Source organism: Molossus molossus, unplaced genomic scaffold, assembly GCF_014108415.1.
Source record: "Molossus molossus isolate mMolMol1 unplaced genomic scaffold, mMolMol1.p scaffold_m16_p_20, whole genome shotgun sequence".
In the NCBI taxonomy this organism is placed as follows: Eukaryota; Metazoa; Chordata; class Mammalia; order Chiroptera; family Molossidae; genus Molossus; species Molossus molossus.
In genome coordinates this window covers 31,523,732-31,549,412 of record NW_023425356.1, presented here as the reverse complement: position 1 = coordinate 31,549,412, position 25,681 = coordinate 31,523,732, and the positions used below count along the sequence as shown (strand labels likewise).

Sequence of the window (25,681 nt, the reverse complement as noted above, 5' to 3'; positions counted from 1 at the left end):
AATACTGTCAGCTCAGTCTAAGGGGCTATGATACAACTATGGGTGTTTATTGTTCATTAGGGCAGAGCAGGGTCAAAGACCTCCACACCATTAACTGTTCTTAGTATGGGGCTTTAAAATGAAACCTTTCTATAAACACACGTTTCCAATGGGTGTGCCTTAATTAGCCTACCTGAGAAATTCTTATTTTTCCTCTTGGTTTCTAAAATGGAAGCTGTTGCAAGGAAACTTTGTTGTTTTTTTTAATATGTTTTTTATTGATTTTTTTTTTTTTTTTTTTTTAGAGAGAGGAAGAGAAAGAACTAGAAACATTAATGTGAGAGAGAAACATGGATTGGCTACCTCCTGCACACCCCCTACTGGGGATCGAGCCCACAATCCAGGCATGTGCCCTGACCAGGAATCGAACCAGGACCTCTCAGTCCATGGGACAACACACAATCCACTGAGCCATACCGGCTAGGTACAAGGAAATTTTTATAGTAGGTGCCAAGAGTGCTAGGCCCTTTCATATATTTCATATTCCTTTAAAAAACACCGATTTCTTACATCCTTTGGTAATATTATTATAGAGAAGCTAACATCTTTTGGTAGCGTTGCTTTTACAGGAATACCTCTGTGTACTACAATTACTCTGTGTTATGGAGAAGGCTGGAAATCAAAGGACATGATGATTCTCTTCCAAAAGTCTGTAAAGTAACTACAGGATCACGTTTCACTCAGTGAATTCAATTAATTTTACCCTGAATCCAACTGGGGCAAGGGGAGGAATAAAAGACATCACCATTTATGGGGTGTCTACAATGTGCCAGGTAATACACTACACACGTTATAGCCTTTATCTCTTTGAAGGGTCTCAGCAACACTCCAGATTATCTGCCTGAGGGACAGGTTCAGAGAAGTTAAGCAACTCACTGCAGGTCACACAGCTAGTAAAAGATAGGCACAAGAAGTAACTCAGACACTGGCCTGTCTTTGGTTTCCTGTTAAATAGCACACACAATCTACTTCTTGGAGGTTTTGTTCAGCAGTTCAGCTAATTAGTGACTGTGCATCCCTTCTGCTGCTAAATTATTCAAGTAGCCTCTTGTACCAAGTGTGACCTGGTTCCTTAAGAATTATATTTAATGAGATCCTACGGGTTAGAAACTCTGCTAGGTGACAGGTCGTTTTCATCATTACACGTCTAAGAGGCTGAGTTCTCTTTATTTTAGAGATGATGAACTGTGTTGGGAGGCTAAAAAAGCTGCTAAGATGCCCGGGTGAGTGAGGGGTAGAGCCACGGCTGGACGCCAGGTCAGAGTCCAACGCCAGAACGAGCTTCCCCCGCGACACCAATGTTTCCATTTGTCAGTCCCCAGGCTAGAGAACCTCGTGCTGATTTAATATTTATCAAGGGGTTGTCAGGTCCTGGGATCGGGCACTTCGACGAGAAAGCTGCTGTGGCGCCGTCTGGGTCCCCGCTGCAGGGAGAAGGCTGCGCGGGCTGCAGCGGGAGGCGAGGGCCGCGGTCCTCGGGGCCCCTGGGCGCGCCCCCTCTCCCCGGGACGCGGGGTAACGCGGGAAGGCCGCCCGAGGTCCGGGCCTCGGGCCGCGATGGTGCGGAGGGCTCGGGTCGCGCGCCTCACCCCAGTAACCGGTTGACAGCCGGGCGGAGAGTGGCGACCCCGGCGCGCAGAGCAGCCGCGGCGCCCGGGTCTCCACCCGCAGCGGCCCCTCCTTTCCCGCCCCCAGAAGTGACGCGACGGCTACGGCGTCCGGGAGGGGCCCCAAGGCAGCAGGGGGGTTCGAGAGGGGCGGCGGCCGCGGGGCGATTGGCAGACCCGCCGCGGCCAGAAACGCCCGAGCGCGCGCCCGCGGGTAGCGGCCAGACTACCGCGTGCGGGGGCGGCAGGGCGGGGCGCGAGGAGCCGCGGCGGGGCGGGGGTGGCGGGAGATGCGGGCGGCTGCGGGCACCCAGCGGGCTGGGCTCGGCCGCCGCCGCCTTCTCCGGCTCCGCCGCGGTGGTCGCCGTGGCTGCCGCGCGGTCCCCGAGGTCCCGGCGTGAGGAGGAGGCGGCGCGCGGAGAGCAGCATCGTGTTCGAGGCGGAGACCCACAGGGAGCCCCGCACGCGGCCTCGGTGAGCGGCGCGCCCCGTCGGGGTCTCGCAGCCGCCGCCCTGCGAAGCGGAGAGCGGCTCGGGCTCGCGGTCCCACGGGAAGCGGGCGCGCGCGAGGGCTGGCGGGGGGCTGCGGGCGCGCTCCCCTGGGACCCGCTTCGGGCTCTCCCGGCGGGTCCCACCCGGTCCCGCGGCGCCGCCGGCGCGCAGGTGGACCCGGAGCGCCGCCCCGCTCCTTTCGCCCCTTATTTGGTCCAGCAGGTCCCTCGGGCGAAGGCGGCGGTATTTTTGTTTGTTTTGCCGGCGGGGGGCGGGGGTGAAGAGTGGAGCAATTTTGACTCTAGTGACAGGAAGTTGGAAAATGAAAGTACAGTAATTCAGTGCTCACCGAGGCCCGTGCGGCTGCGGCGCTTCCTCCGAACTTTGATCTCCGCGGCGCACGGTCACCCGCGTTTCTTCAGAACTCTCCCCACGCTCACTGCTCATCCGGTGTCAAGTTTCTTTTCTTTTTCTCCTTTTCGCCAGCAAATCTCCTCCCCCTTGACTTTCCGCTTCACGTGTAGCTGGATCCGTAGCTGCTTCATTCCTAGGAAGATCAATTGGCATCATCTTTTGGGGGCGGACTATTAACTGGCCTTGGTAGGAAAGAAGGGGTGTTGCTGAGGGAAGCAGTCGGAAGAGAGGCGCACTGCCTATTGCTATTTGAAGTTTGGGGTATTTATGACGGAGTTTTATTCATCAGAGCGGTTCAGCCCATCTCTTAGATGGGTGGGTCAGATCTTTCCACCCCCTATGTGGTCTTCACGCACCACCCCTCTGTGCGCAAAACTTGGTGGTTCAGTATGTAGGACTGGCAGTGGTGTTTTTGTTAAAATGTAGTGTGACTCCTCCTCCCCACCTTTGATTTTCTTTAAACATTAAAATTGCATAAAGTGGAATTCATTACATTCTGAGGAAAATATTGTCTTCCAGTTATATTGTAATGTAGCAGTATACTTTTAATATTCTCTTAGTAGAGGCTATTGTACAGCTAGACACCTGGTTACTTTGTTGTTGTTATTAATCCTCACCTGAGGATATTTTTTCCATTGACTTTTAGAGAGTGGGAGGGAGCAAGAGAGAGGGAGGGAGGTAAACATGGATGTGAGAGAGAGAAATCTATTGGTTGCTACAGGCGCCCCAAAGAGGGGAGGGGTGGAATTTGCAACCCAGGTAAGTGCCCTTGACTCGAAGTTGAACCCAAAACCATTCGGTGTGCAGGCCGAGGCTCTAACCAGGGCTGACCCCTGGTTACTTTTTGACCAGTTACTTTTAATTCAAGACTAGGCTTGATAACATTTTATAATTTGGTGTTTCATTTAAGCAGCATGCTGAATTTGGAGACATTTATTTTTTTGGGTCTTAGCTACTGTTTCTGAAAAACATTTGGGCTGTGGGTCACCACAGCAACTAGACCATGTGTACTATAAACATATTTAGGGTGGAAAAGTTTTCATTTAATAGAGACCTCCTTCCCCTAATAAGTTATTTCAACAGGCTCCCCTTTCAATTTAGCACAGGGATTAGTCTATCTTTGAAGCATTAAGGTAGAATCAATTAAGTTTTCACCATTTAACCCCTCAAAAATCAGATTTCTTCATTTGGATCAGGTATTTCCCTCCCTCATACTTATACTAAAACAAAACAAAAACCAAACAAACAAAAACTCTTTTAAAACTGTAATTGTAGGAAACTTGAAATTTTCACCAGGAGGAAAATAAAGGTGTTGTTTGTTTTGTTTTGTTTTTAACTGAAAGGTGGCAAGAATAAAAGTAATTATATTTTTTGACTCTTCATTTCACATTTGTAATTTAATAACTGTCTTCTGGAATATTTTTCTTTTAGTTCTCTTTAATGACTGAGGAAATAATTGAATTTCATATTAGTAACATACTTAGGAACTAAAATGAAGAGGTTCAACTTAACCTTATACCCAGAGGTCCCCCAACTTTCCAATCAAAGAATAACCTGATATCAAAATTGAATGAGTAAAATGTCTCTTTAAAGTACCCTCTGAAGATACCCATTTTATGTCTCTGTTTTCTGCAAAAGAAAATTCTCTTCCAGTGCTTCAGTCCAAACCACAATGCCTTTTTGAAAACTCAACAGCCCTCTATCCCAGAAGCACTGTAAAGTACTAAGGAAGCATCGGCGTTTTCCACAGCCTTAGTTAGGTTCTGCCTTAAAATAAACAGCTCAGTATTTTCTCACTCCCCTAATAGCCAAGGGGCACCACAGTTATATAAAAAACCTGCAGCACGGTGGAAATACCCATACTTTTGGAAAACTCCCCTTTGCTCCTGGTGGCCCTTGTGTGCTCTCTGAGGAGCTGTTGATGTTATTGTCTTTTTGTAGGTATTGCTTAGCTTTATAAACCTCTGGGGCTCAAGTATTATCTACATGATAGGTATCCAGATTCTAGGATTTGGTTTTGGGAATTTTTCCAAAAATAAATGGAATTATAGGCACCAAATTTGTAGTAGTCTTTAGTTTCTTCTTTCCTCCTTTGCCTACCCTTCTTTTCCCTCCCCCTCCTTCCATCATCATGATAATCAAAGTCACACGTTCACACCCCTACTCCTGTAAACATTCTTGATATGAAGATTGTATCTGGAATTGTGGACACTGAGTTCTTTGGTTAAGCTAACGTTTACTAGGGAGTAGTTTTAACAGGTTTAGACTAACAAGTAATTGCTTAAATGGGAAACACATTGTAGTTAAAAAGTAACTTGCCATGAACAGGCATCAGAAGAAAGGCCTCTCTGGTAAACTCAGAAATGACAGGGAGCCCCCTGTCCCACAGTGCTTGATGGATATAGTGTAACCACTAGTTTAACCCAGTTTAAGTGAGGCTTTAGGAAAGTATGATTTCTAGTGGGCTTGGTTATTTAGCATTAAAGTAGCACTTCATAGGTGTAGGTTAGTTAGTATCTAATATGTAATACTTCTTTACACCTGGCTGTCCAGGTGTGAGTGCTTCTGTTCATCAAAGGAAGTGGTTTCCCCAATGAACAGCATGTGTCTGTGATGAAAGAGAGTTCGATTCATGGCTTCAGCTTCTTCCTGTGAAGTCTGTAACTGTGGGAGGCATCTTCTCCTTTCTTTATTATTTCTCCATCTCTATTTTTGGACAACAGTACCTCTGTATAACCAGCTTCAAAGTGATTAACTCTGAGGATAGTTGGAGGACATTTTTGAGTGTCTCAGAAAAGTTATAGAAACCCAGATATTTTCCACTTCATTTCCTCATCTCTGCCTCTTTTGGAAGCATACATAGGTGACTCCTAAGGATCCCTTCCTCAGTGAGGTTTACCTTGTTGGAATGGAGCTTCTCAGGCCTCACTTTTGCAATGTTTGTAGTGTTAGTTTGTTTTTAACGTCCTTATTGAGATATAATTTACATACCATAAAATTGTCCTACTTAAAATGTAAAATTAAATGGTTTTAGTGTAATCACAGAGTGTGTAACCACAACCACGATCTTAAGTTTAGAATATTTAAATCACCCCATTAGTAGTCACTTCCCAGTGTTCTTCCCACCCATCCTCTATCCCTCAGCAACTGATCTACTTTCTATGTTTAATAGATTTACCTATTCTGGACATTTTATATATGTGGAATCATACAATATTTGTCCTTTTGTGTATGGCTTCTTTCTGTTTTCAAGGTTCATCCACGTTGTAGCATGTATTAATACTTCATTGTGTTTTCTGGCTGGATAATATTCTACTGTATGATTGTACTACATCCAGTTATCAGTTGATGGGCATTTGGATTGTTTCTGCTTTTTGCCTATTATGAGTAATGCTGCTGTGAACATTCCTGCACAAGTGTCTGTGTAGGCATATATTTTTATTTTTCTTGGGTATGGAGCTAGGAGTGGAATTGCTGGGTCCTATGGTAACTCTGTATTTAGCATTTTGAGAAACTGTCTTCCATTACATTCCCACCTTCGATGTTTGAAGGTTTCACTTTCCCCACATTCTTGCTAACACTTGTTATTATCTGTCTTTTTAATTATAGCCATCCTTGTAGGTGTGAAGTGGTATCTGAGATGGTTTTCATTTTCATTTCCTTAATGACTAATGATGTTGCTCATCTTTTCATGTGTTTATTGGCCATTACTGTATTTTTGGAGAAATGTCTTTTCAAATCCTTTGCCTATTTTCTGTTTCTTTTTTTTCTTTAATGTTGAAAATTCTCTATAATGTTTTTAATACAAGTGCCTATTATTTGAAAATATTTTCTCCCATTCTACAGATTGTCTTTTCACTTAATGGTATAGTTTGTAGCTCAGAAGTTTTAAATTTTGATGTAGTCCAATTTACCTATTTTTGTAGTATTTTAAAGGATTGATTTAATTGTTTTCAAGTCCTATCCTGATTTACTGCGATCTCATTTCTAGATTTAAAAAGGGGAAGGTTTTTGTTTTTGTGTGGGTATAGTTCAGTTACAGACTTCTTAGGATGTGCTTATTACATTTTTTTGGCCAGAGTTTCTGCCCTAAAGAATTGTTCCTGTTAAGGCGTTTTGAAGTTTTATGAGAAAAATAACTTTGTGCAAGTATTTCCTTGTTGCTCCATCGCCTAAACCAATGGTTATTAACAGGGATGATTTTGTTCCCCTGGAGAACATTTGGCAGTGTCTGCAGGCATCTTTGACTGTCACAGTTGGGCTGGAGGTGCTACAGGCATCTAGTGGGTGGAGAACAGGGATGCTGTTAATGCACAAGACAACTTCCAGAAACAAAGAATTATCTGGCCCAAAATATCAATAGTTGGGAAACTCTGGCCTAACCAGGGAGATCCTAATATGTGGGATATGGAATGATTTTTCAGTTCATGTATTGATAATCAAATAAAGGTTGCTAATCAAATAAAAGATGGATCACCTGTCCATGTGTGGCTCAGTTGGCTGGGTGTCCTCCCATGTACCTAAAAGTTCCCTGTTTGATTTCTAGTCAGGGCACATGCCTGGGTTGTGGGTTTGATCCTCAGTAGGGGTGTGCAGGAGGCAGCTGATAGATGTTTCTCTCCCTCTCCCTTCACTAAACTTAAAATCAACAAACAATTCTTTTAAAAAAGTAATTAATAAAAGGTAGATCTATATAAATGGAATCCCTGTGGACAGATGGTGACAGAACTTGCAAATTAAATCAGGGAAGTGCTGCCAATTTATATGCAAATTATATTTATGATAATGGAAACTATTTGAAGGAGAAATACCAGTGGAGCAAAAGTAGATTACTCCCTATACCCCCAGGCCACACTGAGACACACATCCTGGCAAATAAATCAACTGGGTTGATTAAGATAGATGCAGAAATGGTGGTCTCCTCAGAGACTATGACAATGAGTTTGTAAGGTAAATTTAATAACAGTGATACTCTAGTGATTGGCAATCATCAGATGGCTCCTGTAATTTATGGAACTAGCTTTATCTCCCAGCAAGACTTTCCTTAGCAGTGTGGCATGCCTGTGCATTTAGACTCTGGACTCAGTTGCCTGGGTTTAAATCTCAGCTCCGCCATTTGCTTGTGTCACCTTAGACAAATTGCTTAAGTCTTTTACACATCAGTTTTTTTCATATAAAAAATGAGGCTGCAATAGTATCTGTTGGGACGAAAAGAAGTAACACACTTAGAGCACTTAAAACAGTGCCTGACATATGGTATTCTGGGAGTGTCAGCTGTTAATATTGTATCTTTTGTCTGTCTGCCTCTTTCAGCTCATTACTATGGACAGTGCTATCACCCTGTGGCAGTTCCTCCTTCAGCTCCTACAGGAGCCTCAGAACAAGCACATGATCTGCTGGACCTCTGACAATGGGGAGTTCAAGCTTTTGCAGGCAGAAGAGGTGGCTCGGCTCTGGGGAATTCGAAAGAACAAGCCTAATATGAATTACGACAAACTCAGCCGAGCCCTCAGATACTATTACGTGAAGGTAATACAGATCCGCCTCAGAACAAGAAGTGTTCCTTCTCTTCTGTTGAGGTTATAGCTACTGATATCCTAGTTTACTTATTTAATTTTTAAATTGAGGTATAATTGAAATATTGTATTGGTTTCAGATATACAACATAATGATTCGATATTTGTTTACATTGCGAAATGATTACTGTCCTGGTTTATTTAAATCCCATTTATTTTATAGCAGTTTGGAATTAGGATGGAAAATGGAAATGTTCCAGCTGTATTTCTGCAAACTCTTATTCAGGATTCCACTTCCATTACACACATTTTATTTTAAACAGTTGTCTTTAAAGAAAAAGGTAAATATAGGGTTAGAATAAGGAAAGGAAATGTAAGATTCTGGAGGATAAATATTTTTGTGTATATCATGATTTACTTTATTTATTTATTTTTAATCCTCACCCGAGGATATTTTTACATTTATCTTCAGACAGAGTGGAAGGGGGAGGGAGAGTAGGGGGGGAGAGAGAGAGAGAAAGAAACATCGATGTGAGAGAGACACATCAATTAATTGCCACTGGCCTGACCCCAACCAGGGCCAGTGATGAACTGCAACCGAGGCATGTGCCCTTGGCTGGAATCGAACCCGGGACTCATTGGTCACAGGCCAGCGCTCTAATGGCTGAGCCAAACCAGCCAGGGCTCGTGGTTTACTTTAAAAATTGTCATATATACTTGTTTTTTTAGCTTTAATTAATTTTTACTTTTTAGTTTAATCCAGAGAATACAAATACCTTAACACATACCTGTTTATATATAAAATTGATTTCTTAGTTAAAATTTTAAAATTTCTTTTTATTTTTTTAAAAAGTTATCTTTATTGTTGAATGTATTACAGATGTTCCTTTTTCCCCTATTGACCCCCTCCTCCCCACTCCCGCCTTTCCCCACACTGTTGTCTGTGTCCACTGGTTATGCATATATGCATATAACTTCTTTGGTTTATTTCTTTCCATCACCTCACAACTCCCTTCCCTTGAGGTTTGTCAGTCTAATAACCAATTTGTACTTTTTAATCCCTTCACCTTTTTCACCCATTCCCCCAACCCACTTCCCATCTGGCAACCAACAAAATGTTCTCTGTATCTATGAGAATATTTCTGTTCTGCTTGTTCATTTTGTTTGTAGATTCAATTGTCAGTGGATATGTATTTATTGCCATTTTGTTTGTTCATATTTTTTAATCTTCTTTTTCTTCAAGAGACCCTTCTAATAATGGTTTGGTGGTGATGAACTCCTTTAGCTTTTTCTTGTCTGGGAAACGCTTTACCTGTCCATCGATTCTAAATGTCAGCTTTGCAGGACAGAGTAATCTTGGTTGTAGGTTCTTGCTTTGCATCACTCTGAATATTTCTTGCCACTCCCTTCTGGCCTGCAAAGTTCCTTTTGAGAAATCAGCTGAGAGCTCCCTTGTAGGTAACAAACTGCTTTTCTCTTGCTGCTTTTAAGATTTTCTCTTTGTCTTGAACCTTTTGCATTTTTATTATAATGTGTCTTGGTGTAGAATTTCTTATTATTTTGAATACACTTTGGGCACTGAGGTAAAATAAATGGCTAGAACTAGAATGAGAAGCTGAGATCTTAATTTCTTTCACTTTTAAGTGGTTGATCTGATCAGCTTTGCTATGTGGAGACATGAGGTAAGAAACAACTGGAATTTTTGCAAGAAGTAGAAACCTTAGTAGAAATAATGTTTTAAATTCCTTTTTGCTTACTCAGCGTGCGTATGGCTTGTGCCTTTTGAGTAATTTTAGATTGCAAGTCAGCGATTTTTAACTTAATACAGATATTACAGATATTTTGTTGAGAGTGTTAAGCAATTAAAAAAGTTCACCTTTTATGTAACGTATTAAATGTTCAATTGTTAATAAGACATTTAAATGTTCTTAACTTATGTTCCACAATAGTAGGCACGGTGTTGAGTATGGCTAGATAATTTAGATGATTTTAGATTATTTTGAAGCTTGAAGTAAACTGTTTGTCAAAATAGAGAACATCAATAGGTCAGCTTTTTCATGAGCTAGGTGAGGTAAGATTACAAGAAAGTATAAGAATGCTTATTTTATTTATTTGCAGAATATCATAAAAAAGGTCAATGGTCAGAAGTTTGTGTACAAGTTTGTCTCTTACCCAGAGATTTTGAACATGGATCCAATGAAGGTGGGCAGGACTGAAGGGGAATGTGATGCCTTAAGCATCAGCGAAGTCAGCAGCAGTTCCAGAGACGTGGAGAATGGAGGGAAAGAGAAACCACTTCAGCCTGGTGCCAAGACCTCTAGCCGCAATGACTACATACACTCCGGCTTGTATTCTTCATTTACTCTCAACTCTTTGAACTCCTCCAAGAGGAAGCTTCTCAAATCTATAAGGATTGAGAATCCAGCTGAGAAATTGGCAGAGAAAAAATCTCAGGAGCCAACACCATCTGTCATTAAATTTGTAACAACACCTTCCAAAAAGCCCCCAGTTGAACCTGTTGCTGCCACCATTTCAACCAGCTCAAGTATTTCTCCATCTTCAGAAGAAACCATCCAAGCGTTGGAGACTTTGGCTTCCCCCAAACTGCCTGCCTTGGAAGCCCCAACCTCTGCCTCCAATGCAGCTGCCGCTTTTACCACCACACCTGTTCCGTCCGTGTCCCCTTCCTTTCAGGAGCCTCCAAGAACACCTTCACCCCCACTGAGTTCCAACCCAGACATCGACACGGACATCGATTCTGTGGCTTCTCAGCCAATGGAACTGCCAGAGGACTTGTCACTGGAGCCTAAAGACCAGGACTCAGCTTTGCCAGAAAAGGACAAAACAAGTAATTCATCAAGATCCAAGAAGCCCAAAGGGTTAGAACTGGCACCCATCCTGGTGATCACAGGCAGTGACCCGAGCCCACTGGGAATACTGAGCCCGTCTCTGCCTACAGCTTCCCTTACGCCAGCGCTCTTTTCACAGGTAGCTTTGTCTTCCTTTTGATTGCCACCGCTGTTTGCATTTACTCACCTTTCCAAACAGATCCAGATTTATAACCTCAAGTTTTCATTCTGCTACTTAGGTTTGTCTTAGAAGGGTTTATATATGACCCCCATGAAAGTAACCCAATCCCTCACCTTAGTTAGGCTCACCAGAATAGAAGGTCTGAAGCATTGTGTTAAAAAATTCATCGTCCCACCCGGCTGCTGTGGCTCCGTGGTTGAGCATCGATCCATGCACCAAGGGGTCACTGGTTCAATGCCTGGTCAGGGCACATGCCCAGGTTGTGGGCCAGATCCCCAGTGGGGGGCATGCAGGAGGCGGCCAATCGATGTTCTTTCTCATTGATGTTTCTCTCTCTCCCTCTGCCTCTATCTTTTCTCTTTCGAAAATCAATAAAAATATTTTTAAAAAATTCATTGTTCTACAAGTAAATAAATATTTTGGTTTTCCACTTCTAAAGAAAATAAGTACTCTCTCTCTCTTTTTTTGTCTTATAAAAATCTTATTTTAAAAAAAACCACACAACCCTGGAAGGTTTGGCTTAGTGGTTAGAGCGTTGGCCTGCGGTCCAGAGAGACTCGGGTTCAGTTCCCGCTAAGGGCATGGACCTCGGTTGTAGTCTGTCCCCGGCCCTGGTTGGGTCGTGCGGGTGGCAGCCACTCAATGTGTCCCTTTCACGTCGCTGTTTTTCTCTCTTCCTCTCTCTCCTTCCCGCTCTATCTGAACAAAAAATGGAAAAATGTTCTCAGGTGAGGGTAAAAACAAAACAAAAAACAAACAAAAAAACAAAACAAAAAAAAACACAATGATAATTTCAAGTTAGAAAACAATTGATCCTGAGAACCTTAAGAAAAAGAAATGGTTGATATTGATTAGCAAGTTTCTACAGTTACCTTAGATATTTCTTTAAAACAAAAAAATTTTTTTTCTTTATTGATTTTTTTAGAGAGAGAGGAAGGGAAAGGGAGAGAGGTAGAAACATTGATGAGAGAGAACATTGATTGATCGCCTCCTGCATGCCCCTCACTGGTGATTTGGCCCACAACCTGGGCATGTGCCCTGACCGAAATCGAACTGGCGACCTCTTGGTGCATGGTCGATGCCCAACCACTGAGCCCCACCAGCCGGGCGACCTTTGTCTTTCTTAAGTTGTAAAAATAATTTGAGTTTTTCCTCAGATAAACTTTCAGAGTTAGAGAAACGTAGAGTGGAGGGTAGAACAGTATTTGGGTTCAGGGCTATTTTTGTATTATTACAAGGATAAAACATAACCCTGCTGTGTCATTTAGTGAATGTTTTTGTTTTGTGTGTTGCAGACGCCCATCTTGCTGACTCCCAGCCCCCTGCTCTCCAGTATCCACTTTTGGAGCACCCTCAGCCCTGTTGCGCCCCTCAGTCCAGCCAGACTGCAAGGTGCTAACACACTTTTCCAGGTAAATGACGTCAAACCTCTCTCTTGTAAGGGGTCTGGCAGATGAAGGACGTGGCAAAGACAGCATCCCACTCTTCAGTTTAGGCATTATACAACTTCTAGTTAGTAAATGTTCTTTAGTTTGTTTTAGAATTTCTGGGTGTTAATTTCCCAGCCAGCAAACAGCTCAGATAAATATTCAGGCAGTTTCCTTTTCATTATTGACCATTACATATAGTTGGGTTAGAACAGAAGTTGAGCCCGCCCGATTTTTTGTCATTTTAAACTGTAGACATCCTTTTTTATTGGGAAAAATATCTATACACACATACATTCATACAAACACATATATTCATATGTGTGTGGGGATTTTTGCACATAGGTTTCCCATTTTGACTGAACATTAAAAAAATAGAGAAAACTTGAGAAATAGTATATCAAATACTCCCGTTTCCCCCTCAGCATTTATATTTATCAACATTTTAAATATATACACATATATTTTAAAATGACTATTGTATTATCTCTTAACCAATATCTTAGGAAAAGCTTTACAGTTTTAACTATTATTTTGCCTAAGACATCTAGACTTTGTAACTTGTAGCTTTCTTATGGTTGTTTACTATTCAGGGGTGACACCCTGGAGGATTTTCTTATATTTTTGTAATTTAACTTTTTATTTATTCTTTTGGAAATGAAATGTTAAAGAAAAAGAAGAATATAAATGAAAAATCTTTCTACTTCTGTATTTTTGCCGGGGGAGGGGGTAGTACGTGCCCCCAGCAAAAACCGAACCCGGGACTCTCTGGTCCGCAGGCCAACACTCCAACCGCTGAGCCAAACCGGTCAGGGCTCTACTTCTGTATTTTCTGACAAATGTTTTAAATTATTGAATAGAAAGTGTTGAGAATTTTCTTTCTTTCATTTTTCTTTGCCTCTCACAAATCGATAATTGAGTTATAGAGTGATCTGAGACCTTAAGCAGAGTCGTAGTGCTCAGGTAGCTTCAGCCTAGAATCTCCCTATAGAATTGGTCTCAGAATATACGATGGGAACCCTTTTCTTGGGTGAACACCTATAACTATTTGAACCAGTTATAAACAGAGTTAATAGGGGATCTCTTTCTGAACCTCTTTTTTGATAGTCTGTGCATTGCTTTATAACTGAATATACTCTGCACTGCATGTTGTTTACTGACCTTTCTGGAACTTTCATTTGAAGTTAAATGTGATCCCGTGCATCTTAGGGTGTGAGGAAAGGTATAGGTTTGTGCTTTCCATTCCATCAAGGTAGACTGGGGAGTATTCAAATTTAATACTATTGTCTTTAAAGTTTTTTTATGATACATTGTTTGATGAACAATAGTTACTGCCTTTGTCCTATGAGCCACTGCTGGTGGCTGTCCTGTTCTGCCTCAGGAAACATGGAGGGCACAGGAAGTGAATTGTGGATTGAGTAAAAGGTTGATAATATGTTTAATTTTCTTTCTCAGTTTCCTTCAGTCCTGAACAGTCATGGGCCGTTCACTCTGTCTGGCCTGGATGGGCCTTCCACCCCCGGCCCGTTTTCTCCAGATCTACAGAAAACATAACCTGTGCACTTGGAGAAAGAGAGAACCAAGGAATAAAGGAACAAAGACACTCAACACGATTACATTTGGAGTGAGCGATGGATAGTTCCACAATGCCGATAATAGACTGTTGTGATTTTTGCCATTCCCATTGAAATGCCTTTTTAGGATTCCCTTCCAATAAGACTCGAGTTGGACTGTGTTTAAAATGCCTTAATTGGAGTCCAGACTCCACCTTCCTCTTTTTCTAAAAAGTATTTTGAGCTTTGTGCTGAAAGAAAGTTTTGGTGGGGTTTAGCAGCTAGCTCTGTTTTGCAAGAGCAATTAAGAACCAAATTATTACTTCTGCCTTATTGGGTGAGACCCGTTGGCCAGAAAAAAATTGTGCTTTGAGTATATTACTTAAAGAAATACTAGTTAAGTAAAATTGGCCATATCTCTAAGACTAAGTATGCTTTGTTGAATAACGAAAAGTGAGCTGTGCCTAAGCAGTAGAGGAAAAAGAATCGTTTCTATTCACACAGAGGAAGATTGGAGCAGTACTATTGGAGTGATTCTGTTTTTCTGTGTGCTCCAACATAAGTGTACTCTCAGCCATATGTGTGATCTTGTCTGAACCTGTCAACAGAGCATGGAGCTGGCCTATTTCGACACAGGCAGATTTTTAAACCTGGGGTTTAAAGCAGTGTTTGAACAGCCAGTGCGAATATGGGAGCCCATGTCTAGCCCAGAAGTGTTGGCTGCTCGCTGGGTGTTGTGGTTACACACCCGTGGAATGCAGCATGGTAAAGGGTGGCTTTTAGGAGGAGAAGCCCAGGTTTTGAGATTTTGAGGCATCTCAGTAAACGATTCAGTGGAATGACTTGAAACGACACCCGAGGCTTTCCCCGGTTAGAGGACACCCAGCACGAAGGGCCCTTTCCCTTTTCTGTTCATTTTACCTCATTTTCTACTGTATGTTTATCTTCCTTTAAGTGCAAGGTTGTGAGAGGTTGTGGTAGTTTTGAAGATGTAATTAGGAAGACGAAAAGTGAAATGAAGCCTCCAAATGTGCTTATTTCTTTGAATTTTTTTCTTTTAAATTGGGGAGGAGCAGAATTCATTTGGAAATTCTCAGGCATAGGAATTAAATTGTACATATTAGTAGTGAAAAATTTAGGCCTTTGTCTCTACATTAACCGAATTTATAAAATATTTACGGTCATCAGTGTCAGGTGCGGACAGCTTTGTTGATCCCCTGAAACTGAACTGATACCAACATCTCAGTGAAGAATCTTTTGAAATCTTGGCTTTAAGGTCCAGGATTAGGTAGTATAGGGCCACTACCCTCGCCACCACTCTGTCCATTAAACCAGTCTTTTAACCCCAGAAATAGTTCCTGTAATTCAGTTGCATGAACTGAATGGAATGAGGGAATAAAGACTTGAGAGCCCTAAGTGACACTGATACAAACCAGCATCTTTCAGATGTGTAATACTTGAACTGTGTTTACACACAGTGTGGCGGAGCTCTCGTGGAAGACAGCTGTGCTGGTTCAGCAGGCGCGGGGGGGCACGATGTATAGGGAGCTGCCTTTGAATTTGCAGCGTTGAAGACCTGTTACTGCTTCCGCTGTGTTCACAGCTGACAGGTCTGTTCCTGAGACCTGCAAGGTAGTGTTGAAAGGTAGTGGTGTTCAGGAGTGACGCGGAACAGACTTGGCCTTTTTCCCCATATTGAATCATTTAGTTTGTGTGCCTGTTTGACATTAAACCTCTCGGCGGCACTTTGGAATAGTTTTATTAGGTTGATTAACATTTCGCATATGAAATAATACATATTGGTGGATTGACTTTTAGATATTTAAACATTTTAAAGCACAAAAAATATTTTATCTTTTGGAATTAAAGGAGAAAACCCATTGGTTGGTTTTCTCAGATGATGTCTTTAATAATTAACTGTCTCAGCACGGGGGTGCCTGGGAAGCGAGGACACCATTAAAACTGAGTCAAAGCAACTTCCTAGGAACCAGTTTTAGTGAATCCTCCATCTCTAACCCTATCCTGGAAGCCCCTAGAGGTGTGGGCCTTTAGGCGGCTGATGATGATCTGCTTTCTCTTTGAGATCAATTAATCTGGGAAGCGTGTGTGTGTGTGTGTGTGTGTACACGTACGCGCGCATGTGTGTGTGTGCCCTTTTATAAATGAATGTTTACAACCTTAGCTCAAGTGTTTGAGACAGACCGTTCTATTTGTAAACTACCTCCTTCCTGGAAGTCTCAGCTTCATATTTTTTGAACATCCATAGAGTTCTTAGCATCCAAAGGTGACATACCACTTAAGACCAGTATTCACTGGAGAGACTTATATTTGGTAGCTGTAGCTGGTATCCATCACGAGTCACTTTCCCAGGATGAATGTTGGTGGGCAAAAGTAGCCTAAGTTAAGATGGGGGGAGCAGGTTAAATGAGTTTTTGAGACATCTGCTGTGATTATCTTAGCTTTCCATCTGCTCTGGTCTATCCACTCAGTTGTATGCTGGAAAATGTTTTCACTGCTAGGCTCTCTGATGGGGGGAAAAAAGCACTTACATTGTATCATTTGCTGACTCCCATGATGAGAATTACTCCCCATATGGCTGATTTTAAGCTACCACCTTGGGATTGAGGAGGGATCTGCACTGCCGCACCCCCAGCCAGCATCCCACTGTGTATTTCACTCTGGGGTGGTGGATTTTCACATAACTTATAAAACATTTTTGTTCATGTGCTGATTTTTACAAATGCAAACTTAAAACCACATTTCTGACTTCAGTAATCTTTTTTTCATGGTTTGTCACAGTGCTTTTGTGATGTTAGATTCCTCGTGGCCTATTTTATGTATTCAAACAAAGGTGGAAACATCCATTGATTTTAAAAATTTTATGCGTAATGGAGAATCCAGAAACTCTCAAAATGTCAACCTTAAGTTTCTTAGAGTTAAAATACAGGTTTAATTTTTCTACTTTTTATGGTTAAAAAATAAGTATATAATTCTTTTTCTTCAAATTTTGATGGGGACAGTAAGCCCATGAGCTTCTTGGAAGGGTACTAGATTTTTTTTTTTTAAACTGGAAGAATTTCTTAAAGATTTACATATTATATTAGAGGTCAAAAAGGCAGGACTGACTATTGAATCTACCTACCTGGCACAATTTCTAGTTTTCGCCATATTAATGTGTCCCTTGGGCTTAGAGAGGAAAAGAAACCAGAAGCTTGGAATTCTGGGGCTGTAACTGCAGGCTATTGATAGCATTCAGTTTCAGTCGCACCTGGCGTTGTACGATGTCAGTCTAATGACAGCCTTTCATCCTGATGTCGGAATTTGTGTTATGATTCTCAAATTCTAAAAGGCAGTTTTTTATGTTGCTGGTGAATTTAAGCACATTAGAGACACTCATTGGCATTTCAGAAAAGCAGTCTCCAGCCTTTTTAAACACATACCTTGATCAGTAAAAATCTTTGAACACAAATTCCCTATTGCAAATTCATACATGTATATGTTATATACTGCTATACTAAAGTAATATGTACATTATAAGACATACACAAAAATAGAAATAGGATGGCATAAAAAGTAAATCTTGAGACCCTGGCCTGTGTGGTTCAGTTGGTTGGAGATTTTTTCATACCCCAAAAGGTGGTGAGTTTGATTCCTGGTCAGGACACATACTCAAGTTGTGAGTTCAAGCCCTGGTCGGGGTAGTTCAGGAGGCCACCAACGATGTTTCTCTCTCACATTGATGTTTCTGTTTCCTCTCTCTAAAATTTTAAAAAAGTAAATCTTGAGTAGAAATTCTAGTATTTCTTCCTGCACCCAATGGATTGCCTAGCAATATGCACTCCAATGACCACTGACTCAGGATGTTGCTTCTCAATCAAATTTGAAAAAAAAAAAAAAAAAAGTGGATGCTTTCATTGTGATATATGGAGAACTCCTTTACATATTTGAGCTGATTTTCATGTAAACTCTCTAGTAGAGATTTGGAATTTTTCAGGAGAGCTTGTCATCAACTTTCTGAAATTTCATATTAATTATTTTTCATAAGTTGCCAAGTAACCCATTACAGATGTTTTCCAGAGCTTCCTGCATATTATTTTGGACAGCCTGCTATCTCTTTTATCTTCGTGTTAGTATGACTGTCTAATGCACTTCTGTTTTACTAGTCTGCTTTCAAGCTTCTTTGGCCTTATTAGTGTTATATTTTACCAACAAATTCAGAATTATTTCAAGTTGCTTTATGTCAAAGTACATAACCTCCATTTTATTGCTGCATTAGTAAGTTTTATTTTTCTCTTTTTCTTTGTAACTTTTCAGCATCTGAAGAAATACTCTTGATGGGTCTGTATCACTTCATTTACCATATACATTTAATTAATCCATGCCACAAATCTAGAATTGTGCTGAGGTTCCCTTTTTAGGTGTGTAAACAGGTGCAGAGACAAATGCTGGTCTCTTTGTGCAGAAACTGGGGGCTCTGAAGGATTACCAAATCAACAGGAAAGTAAAAAAGACTCATAATACAGTCTGTTATCTGGGTGTGACAGAATATATTATTTCTAAAAAGGAACAAAGAAGTTAATTATTTAATCCATAATAGTGAAGTGGAGGTAAACCATAGTTGTGTTTCTTTAGCAGGTTCTATGACCAGATAATGGGTTCTATGGAAAGTATTTTGTGAAGTACCTTCTTGGCTTTGGGTCAGCGAGCGAGTGTTTTGTTACTGGTTTTAACGCTGCTGGCATAGTCCCAAATGCGGTGCTGGTGTTATTCCTCTTAGGTCATCAGAATTCTGCTAACTGAAGTCAATGTTTTAATCTTAGAATCTGGAAATCCTGTGGGTGGCAGTGTGTTAAGCAAGAAAAGAAGGTGGTTTGATTTCATTTCTCATACTTGGTGGAACCTGTTAGTATAAAAGTCATGTTTTGACCTGTAAACAGAGTTGATCTGAAGGGTGAGTTGTTGATGGAGTATAAATGTTCCATTTGACGCTGCCAGTTCCTTCAAGCTACTTTTCTGAGGAAAAAAAAAATTGCAGTAGATTGACAGCCTGCCAGAATATAGCATTTTCTTGGGTGCTGCCATTCACACTTAGCCATTGTGGAAGATGGAATCCAGAGTGGTCTGAGGAAGAGGGGAAGTGTTGGCTGTAAGCTCTCTACAGAAACCAGGAAATTCAAACTGTCGTTAACATTTCAAATGAAACCCTTAACACGAAAATTCATGAGGGATACTGTCAAACGTAGTAAATCTCTTGAACTTTAGTCTTTTGAGTATAATAGACATCAGGAAATTTTATGAGGTTTAAAATTTTATTTTTAAATATTTAATTAGGAGACTAGAGCACTTCTTTCCAAGTATTGTGATTTATTGGCTGAGTATGTGTGTGTGTGTGTATATTGATGTGTTGACTGTGTGTGGGTGTATAAATACATCTGTTTTTCAGAGGGAACATGTATTATTCATCGTCTAGGATGGCTCCTAGACTATTTTATACTAAAATTTTTTAGAAATTGGCGCACTTTGCAATTGCCACTTTTTAAAAATTAATGCCTTGCACATTTCAGTTTTTAAAATGCATAGAATCATAGGCCTTAAAGACTAATTGCTTGCCAAAAGTTTAGAACTACAGCGCTATATGTGACATATGCTAAAGTCACCTTAAACTGTTCTTTTAATTTCATGTATTATTGAGCAAATAAGTATGTCCTTTCTTAAAATTTCCACGTTTACTTGTGCTTTTGTGTAAAACCCTTATTACATTGGGTTCTAAGGTTCTCCGAGGGGAGGTTTATGCCATATTTCTGAAATACTGATTTGACCATGGATTGATAAAATAGTGGAGGAATTCTGACATTGTAGCCTAATTTATCCTCTTAAACTGTGCATAATAAGTGTTAGCAGAAACCTCAGAGTATCTTGGGCTGAATGTTCTCAACTTTGCCTTGTTTTCCATCTCATAAGGGTCCCTTCTAAGGATTATGAGCCATGCTAGGACAGGCCTGGGGTCTTCTGGACGGGGTCGGGGTGGGTATCCTGTGCCTGGGCCAGAGATCTAGTTCTAGCCAATGAAATTACTGCTACAGTATGCCTAGAGTTCAGGGATGGGAATGCCATAGATTGGTATTAAATCACTTGGCACTGTTTGGGCACCATTATTAGCACTGTTTTGTTTTTAATAACTGGAAGCACTTACTGATTATTTTGTTTAATTTCAACTTATGGATATTGAGGGTCAGGGAAGTAAGGTTTTATTTCTCATTTATGTTTTCTGGAACTTAAGACTGTTTGGAGGAGGGATAAATGGATTACCTAATGAGCATTGTTCTGGGCTCTGTAAGGTATGCTTTGGGGGCTAGGATGTTTTAAATAATTTACAAGCTTTTAATCTGCTTTGTAGAAATGTATGACTTTTAATGATTTGCAATTGATAGATTATACTCAACTTTGTAAACTGTCCGATTTTAAGTTTCTTTTCTGTTTTACCATTATTGCTCAATGTCTGTTATGTAGGGGACACCGTTTCTTTTAAGACATTTCATATTTTTTGTTTTTGAGGGCAGCAGTACCAGTGGCCTTTGTGCGTGCATTACATTCATTGCTTATGTGTTAAGTAGCATATTTGGTGAACTTCCCTGCTCAGTATCAGTGAAATTAAGATGCCTATATGTAAAGATAGAAATCAATATAATTACTTTTTGATTACTTGAGTCCTGTTTATTCAGTTTGGCCATTCAGTCTTCTCTGATTGTAGTCATATCTGTTTCTTCGTTTTGCCTTCCAGCAGTTTCATTCCCCTTTGTAGGTAGGGAAGATGACGAGTAAAACTCAGTCCAGTCATTTTGCCACTGGTTAGCTTTGCTTTGAGGAGATAAAATTTTTGACTAAAATTAATTTTTTTAAATTAGGCCTTTTAGTCACCAAATAATCAAACTAGCTAAAAATAAAAAAGTGTTTAACTTTGTATTTTGAAGAACAAACAATTCTTTAAAAATTTTTATTGATTTTTTTTTAGAGAGAGAGGAAGGAAGAGAGAGAGAAACGTCGATCGGCTGCCTCCTGCACGCCCCCTGGGGATCCAGCCCACAACCCTGGCATGTGTCCTGACCGGGAATCGAACCGGGACTGCTCAGTGCACCAGGCCACACTGACTGGGTGAGAACAAACAATTTTTTAATGAGCCCTACTGGATCTTCAAGTGTGGACATCACTTGAAAATTAAATTATGCTTAATAATAAACTTTTAATGTTCATCCACCCAGTCTATAGTTCAGAAGAAAAGTCTGCTATGGCATTAACACAGAAGAGATGTATTTTTTTTACGTCAGTGTTTGATATGTGGTAATAGGAGCTAGTCAGGGTGCTTTCCTGAAACCCAGAGCAACTCAACCAAGAAGACATTTACTTCGTTTTCTATCCCCCTTGTTTATTTTACTGAAATCAGTCTCTCATAATATCCAGGATCCACCACTTTCGTATAAATAGAATACTTACATCTAAGATGCGGTGCATACCTACCCAAAGGAGAGAAGATCTGTTCAAGTGTCATTAGTGACCGCTCTTCATTTCAGTGTAATTTACGTGAGGGAGACTTTCAAAGTATTAAATCACTTTTTTCTTCTTTTTTACCTGGGAAAAAAAAGCAATTAAAATAATGGTAACTGATACCATTTATTAAAATTATACGAATTTGGATGTAACAGAGAAACTGCTGTCTTATCTCGTCTAGCTGAGCAGCCTGACTTAGCTAACCTGTCGGGAAACAAAGGGATGTTGTTTTACGTTGGGTGGCTGTAGTGCGGGCACTTGCAGGACTTTGTAAACCCTGCTCTGCAGAGGAAAAAAGTGGAGTCGACACTCAGCGCATCTTCAGACATTGCTCTGGATAACTAATCAGGTGATCATTTTTTCCTATCGCTTCGAGTTTTATGCAAACGTGTTAAGTTTTGTAATGGTTATATGCATGTTATTAGAAAGATGATACATTCAAAAACTATTTTATGGAAGAACTGACAAATTTGCTTTGTATAATGGCTTGCTGGCTTTTAAGAAAGCACTGCAGCAAATTTACTAAAGTCCAATTATAGAGATGTGTTCATAGATATATGTGCAACTAGATATGGACAATTGTATTTTTTTAAATAAATATTTTTAACAAAATGACTTTCTGAGTCGATCATTCATTTCCCTCCTCTCACATCTATTTGGGTGGTCCCTGTGTATTATTTTCAGCCATGCTAATGTGGGTAAGGAACGGGATCCATTTTCATGGTGGTCATCATGAAAACATTGGGATCCATGGCAGAAAGGGGAGACTGGAAAACGATTATTGATATAAAAGGGAATTAAATGACTGCCCAGCCAGTGTGGCTCAGTGGTTGAGGTCGCCAGTTCGATTCCTGGTCAGGGCACACGCCCAGGTTGTGGGCCAGATTCCCAGTGGGGGGCATGCAGGAGGCAGCCAGTCGATGTTCTCTTTCATTGATGTTTCTAGCTCTCTCTTCCTCTCTCTCTCAAATCAATAAAGAAAAAAGAAAGTTGAAAAAAAACAAACACAGAACTGGAGACTTCAGCTCATTTAGCAAATGAAATTAGGCCTTTTCGGAACTGGGTTCGGGGGGGGAAAGTGGGGTTAATAGGTGGCAAAAATCACATCAGAGAGGTCTGTGTCCTATCTCTCGGTTAAAGAGGATAGAGTAACAAATTGCTCTGTGAGGAACAACAGTCTACTGCTGGTGAAATGTCCATTCAGATGGTAGGTCTCTAGGCAACATTCAGTGCAGTTAGGCAATAACCACTTATGAGGATTGCTGGATTCTCCTAAATCATTGTTCTCAACATATATTACCTACAACAGTAATTGTGTGAGGTCAAAAAAGTTTGGGAAATGGGGTTGTCACCTCTTGGAGATTCAAAATGCATGTTAGAATATTAAAAGCGCTAAGAATTCCCTCAGTTAAAAAAGAAACTTTATGTACCATTTTCTAACCTTTCTGACTGTTGACACATCCTCCTTGGAGAGGCACAACATCTGTTTTACAATCACTTTCTGTGTTTTATCGATCCATCTAGTGACAAACTTAATACCCTAATATTGAGTAATTTTCCAGGGTTGGCATTGTGGGGTAGGAGATCATCATTAACAGTTAAAATATTTCACATTGATTGTCGCTACAAAGTACTGCACTTACTGGGATGTGCCCTCTAACTGAAGGTTAAATGAAGGTGATTTCATTTGGAATAACCTTAGAATAAGAGGACAGTGTATAATGAAAAGGGAAACAGGAAAAGAATTTCTAACAGGTGGGAGGCATTGGTGTCAGGAGGTTGCTGGAACATCAGAGTTGATTTTATGATTCCCATGTGTTCTGAAGACATCATCATTGATAGAAACTCCTCTTTGGTCAAGGTCACCTTCCACGTTGCCAAAACCAGTGGCTGACGTTCAGTCCTCAGTGGACCTGGTGGCAGCACTGACGACTTGCTCCTTAGATGCTCTTCACATGCCTTCCAGGAAACCTCATCTCTCCCCTGAACTTCCTTGTATTTATCTGGCTTCTCTCATTTGCTCTGCTGGATCCTATTCTGTGTTCAAACTTCTAGGTGTTGAAGAGCCCCAGAGTTCAATCTTCCGCTCCCCCTGCATTCACTCCCTAGGGAGTCTCATTCAGTCCCATGGCCCTAAACACTGTATGTATGTGACCATGACATTTATACCTCCCAGCTTGACTTTTCTTTTAAGCTATAGATTTTTATATCTACCAGCTTGTGACATCCAAGACAGCATCATGAAATGCACCTTTTGGAAACAGAGTGTGAGCACCCCCATTGCCTTCCAGTGTTAAATGGTTTTGTCAGACACCCAGTTACTCAAGTCAGATGCCTTAGGGTCAGCCTTGATTCCCAGCTTTCTCTCACACTCACCTTCACACCCAGCTCATCAGCAAATTGTCAGTTTGACTTTCAAAATATAACTTTAGTGCTCTCCCTCCTGGGAGCATGCCCATGCCTTTCTTCCCTCTTGGGCATGCATCTCCTAAACGCCAAGGGACCCCACAGGACTTGTAACCAGGGGAGCAATGGGCAGCAGCAGCTCATCCTGGGAGAACCCCCTGAACCTGTCTCCAAGGCCCTCTTTCCTCTGACTTTCCAGTGAGCCAAAGCAGCCCCTCCTGAGCTCTCTCCTATTGCTTCTTCTACCCTAAGCCCACCCTTGTTTTACTGTCCCCAGCTTTCATAAATGTACTCTCAAAATAAAATAAATATATATATATAGCTTTACTCCATCCCAGTCCAAGCCACCATCTCCTACGTAGTTTAAGGTAACCTTGCCTGTGTCCACAATTTCATTCTTCCCCTTTGCCTGCTCACAACTCTCCAAACAATCTCATACAGCTAAAAAACAAAACCCATATTGCTAACATGGCTTATATGATCTGGCCCCTAGCTTCCACCCCAGCCTCTTTCCTGCTACGCCCTCCCGCACTTGGCACACTGGCCTGCTTGCCAGTCCTCCGATACTACGAGCGTATTCCATCGGAGGCCCTTGCACTGCTGCGTCCCCTGCCTGGTACACTCTTTCCCGGGTACTTGGATGGCTCCTGTATATCATTTAGGTTTCTGCACAAATGGTACCTCCTCAGAAAGGCCTTCCAGAGCATCTCTGGACATTCCATCTTCTACCCCATCTTCCCTGCTTCACTTTTCTTCATGGCACTCGATTATCCCTCAACCTACGGCATGTGATCTCTGTTCACTGTATCTCTTCCACTGCAGTGTAGTCTGTCAGGCAGGGACTTCCATCTCGTTTTCTGCTCAATCTCTGCACATAGACCAGTGCCTTGAGCATAGCAGGTGCTCAACAAATTGTTGTAAATGAATAAATGAGTTCTCTCAAACACCTGTCACTATGCCTTCCTTAGCGAATCTGGTGTACTGATGCTAGGTTAGAGTCCCACGTCTAAGTAGCAGAGGGGAATCTGGACACGGCATCTCCCCAGCAGACGGGAATGTTAAAACTCTTTTTTTTAAAATTTTTTCTTGATTGATTTTAGACAGAAAGGGAGAGGGAAAGAGAGAAACATCGATAAGAGAGAACATCGATTAGCCACCTCTTGCACACCTCACTGGGGATTTGGCCCACAACCCCGGCATGTGCCCTGACCAGGAATTGAACCGGCGACCTCCTGGTGCATGGGTCGATGCTCAACCACTGAGCCACACTGGCCAGGCAAATGTTAAAACTCTTAAGAGGATCAGAAGAAAGGTCCTACTTCCTCTGTAACTGAGTATGCAGTGTGGGATAAAAACCTACCTGCCGCGCCTGGCCGGTGTGGCTCAGTTGGTTGAGCGTCATCCCATGCACCAAGAGGTTGCCGGGGTTCCATTCCCCGTTGAGGCATATGCGGGGTTACCAGCTCGACCCCCGGTGTGGGGAAGCAGGAGGCAGCTGATCGATGCTTCTCTCTCATCGATGTTTCTCTCTCCTCCATTCCTCTCTCTCTCTTCCTTCCTCTCTTTCTAAAATAAATAAAAACATTTAAAAAATCTCTTTCCTTATTCTGATTATATGTAAGAGGGAATAGTGGTTCTCAGTCCCATTTGTG

The 25,681-nt window shown here is 41.4% G+C and overlaps 1 protein-coding gene across 3 annotated transcripts; it reads left to right on the top strand.

Moving 5' to 3' along the window:
* Nucleotides 1–2,036: 2,036 nt before the first annotated feature.
* ELK4 (ETS transcription factor ELK4) lies at nucleotides 2,037–21,110 on the top strand. Of its 3 annotated transcripts, XM_036272259.1 has the most exons (6): nucleotides 2,037–2,120; nucleotides 7,866–8,081; nucleotides 10,187–10,270; nucleotides 10,763–11,056; nucleotides 12,394–12,510; nucleotides 13,981–21,110. In XM_036272259.1, exons 2-6 carry the CDS (start codon nucleotides 7,875–7,877, stop codon nucleotides 14,077–14,079), a joined length of 801 nt encoding a protein of 266 aa, XP_036128152.1. In that variant the 5' UTR covers nucleotides 2,037–2,120; nucleotides 7,866–7,874; the 3' UTR covers nucleotides 14,080–21,110. The 3 variants fall into 3 exon arrangements, with proteins under 3 accessions (XP_036128152.1, XP_036128149.1, XP_036128151.1); XM_036272256.1 differs by having other exon boundaries at nucleotides 10,187–11,056; XM_036272258.1 differs by lacking the exon at nucleotides 2,037–2,120 and adding an exon at nucleotides 2,478–2,738 and having other exon boundaries at nucleotides 10,187–11,056.
* The last annotated feature ends 4,571 nt before the right edge of the window (nucleotides 21,111–25,681 follow it).

What these genes read in the sequence shown, in the direction of transcription:
- ELK4 (XM_036272256.1), top strand. Translation starts at nt 7,875, where the DNA reads ATGGACAGTGCTATCACCCTGTGGCAGTTCCTCCTTCAGCTCCTACAG. An exon ending in TCAGATACTATTACGTGAAG is followed by an intron (nt 8,082 to 10,186) that starts GTAATACAGATC and finishes ATTTATTTGCAG; the next exon opens with AATATCATAAAAAAGGTCAA. An exon ending in GTGCTAACACACTTTTCCAG is followed by an intron (nt 12,511 to 13,980) that starts GTAAATGACGTC and finishes TTTCTTTCTCAG; the next exon opens with TTTCCTTCAGTCCTGAACAG.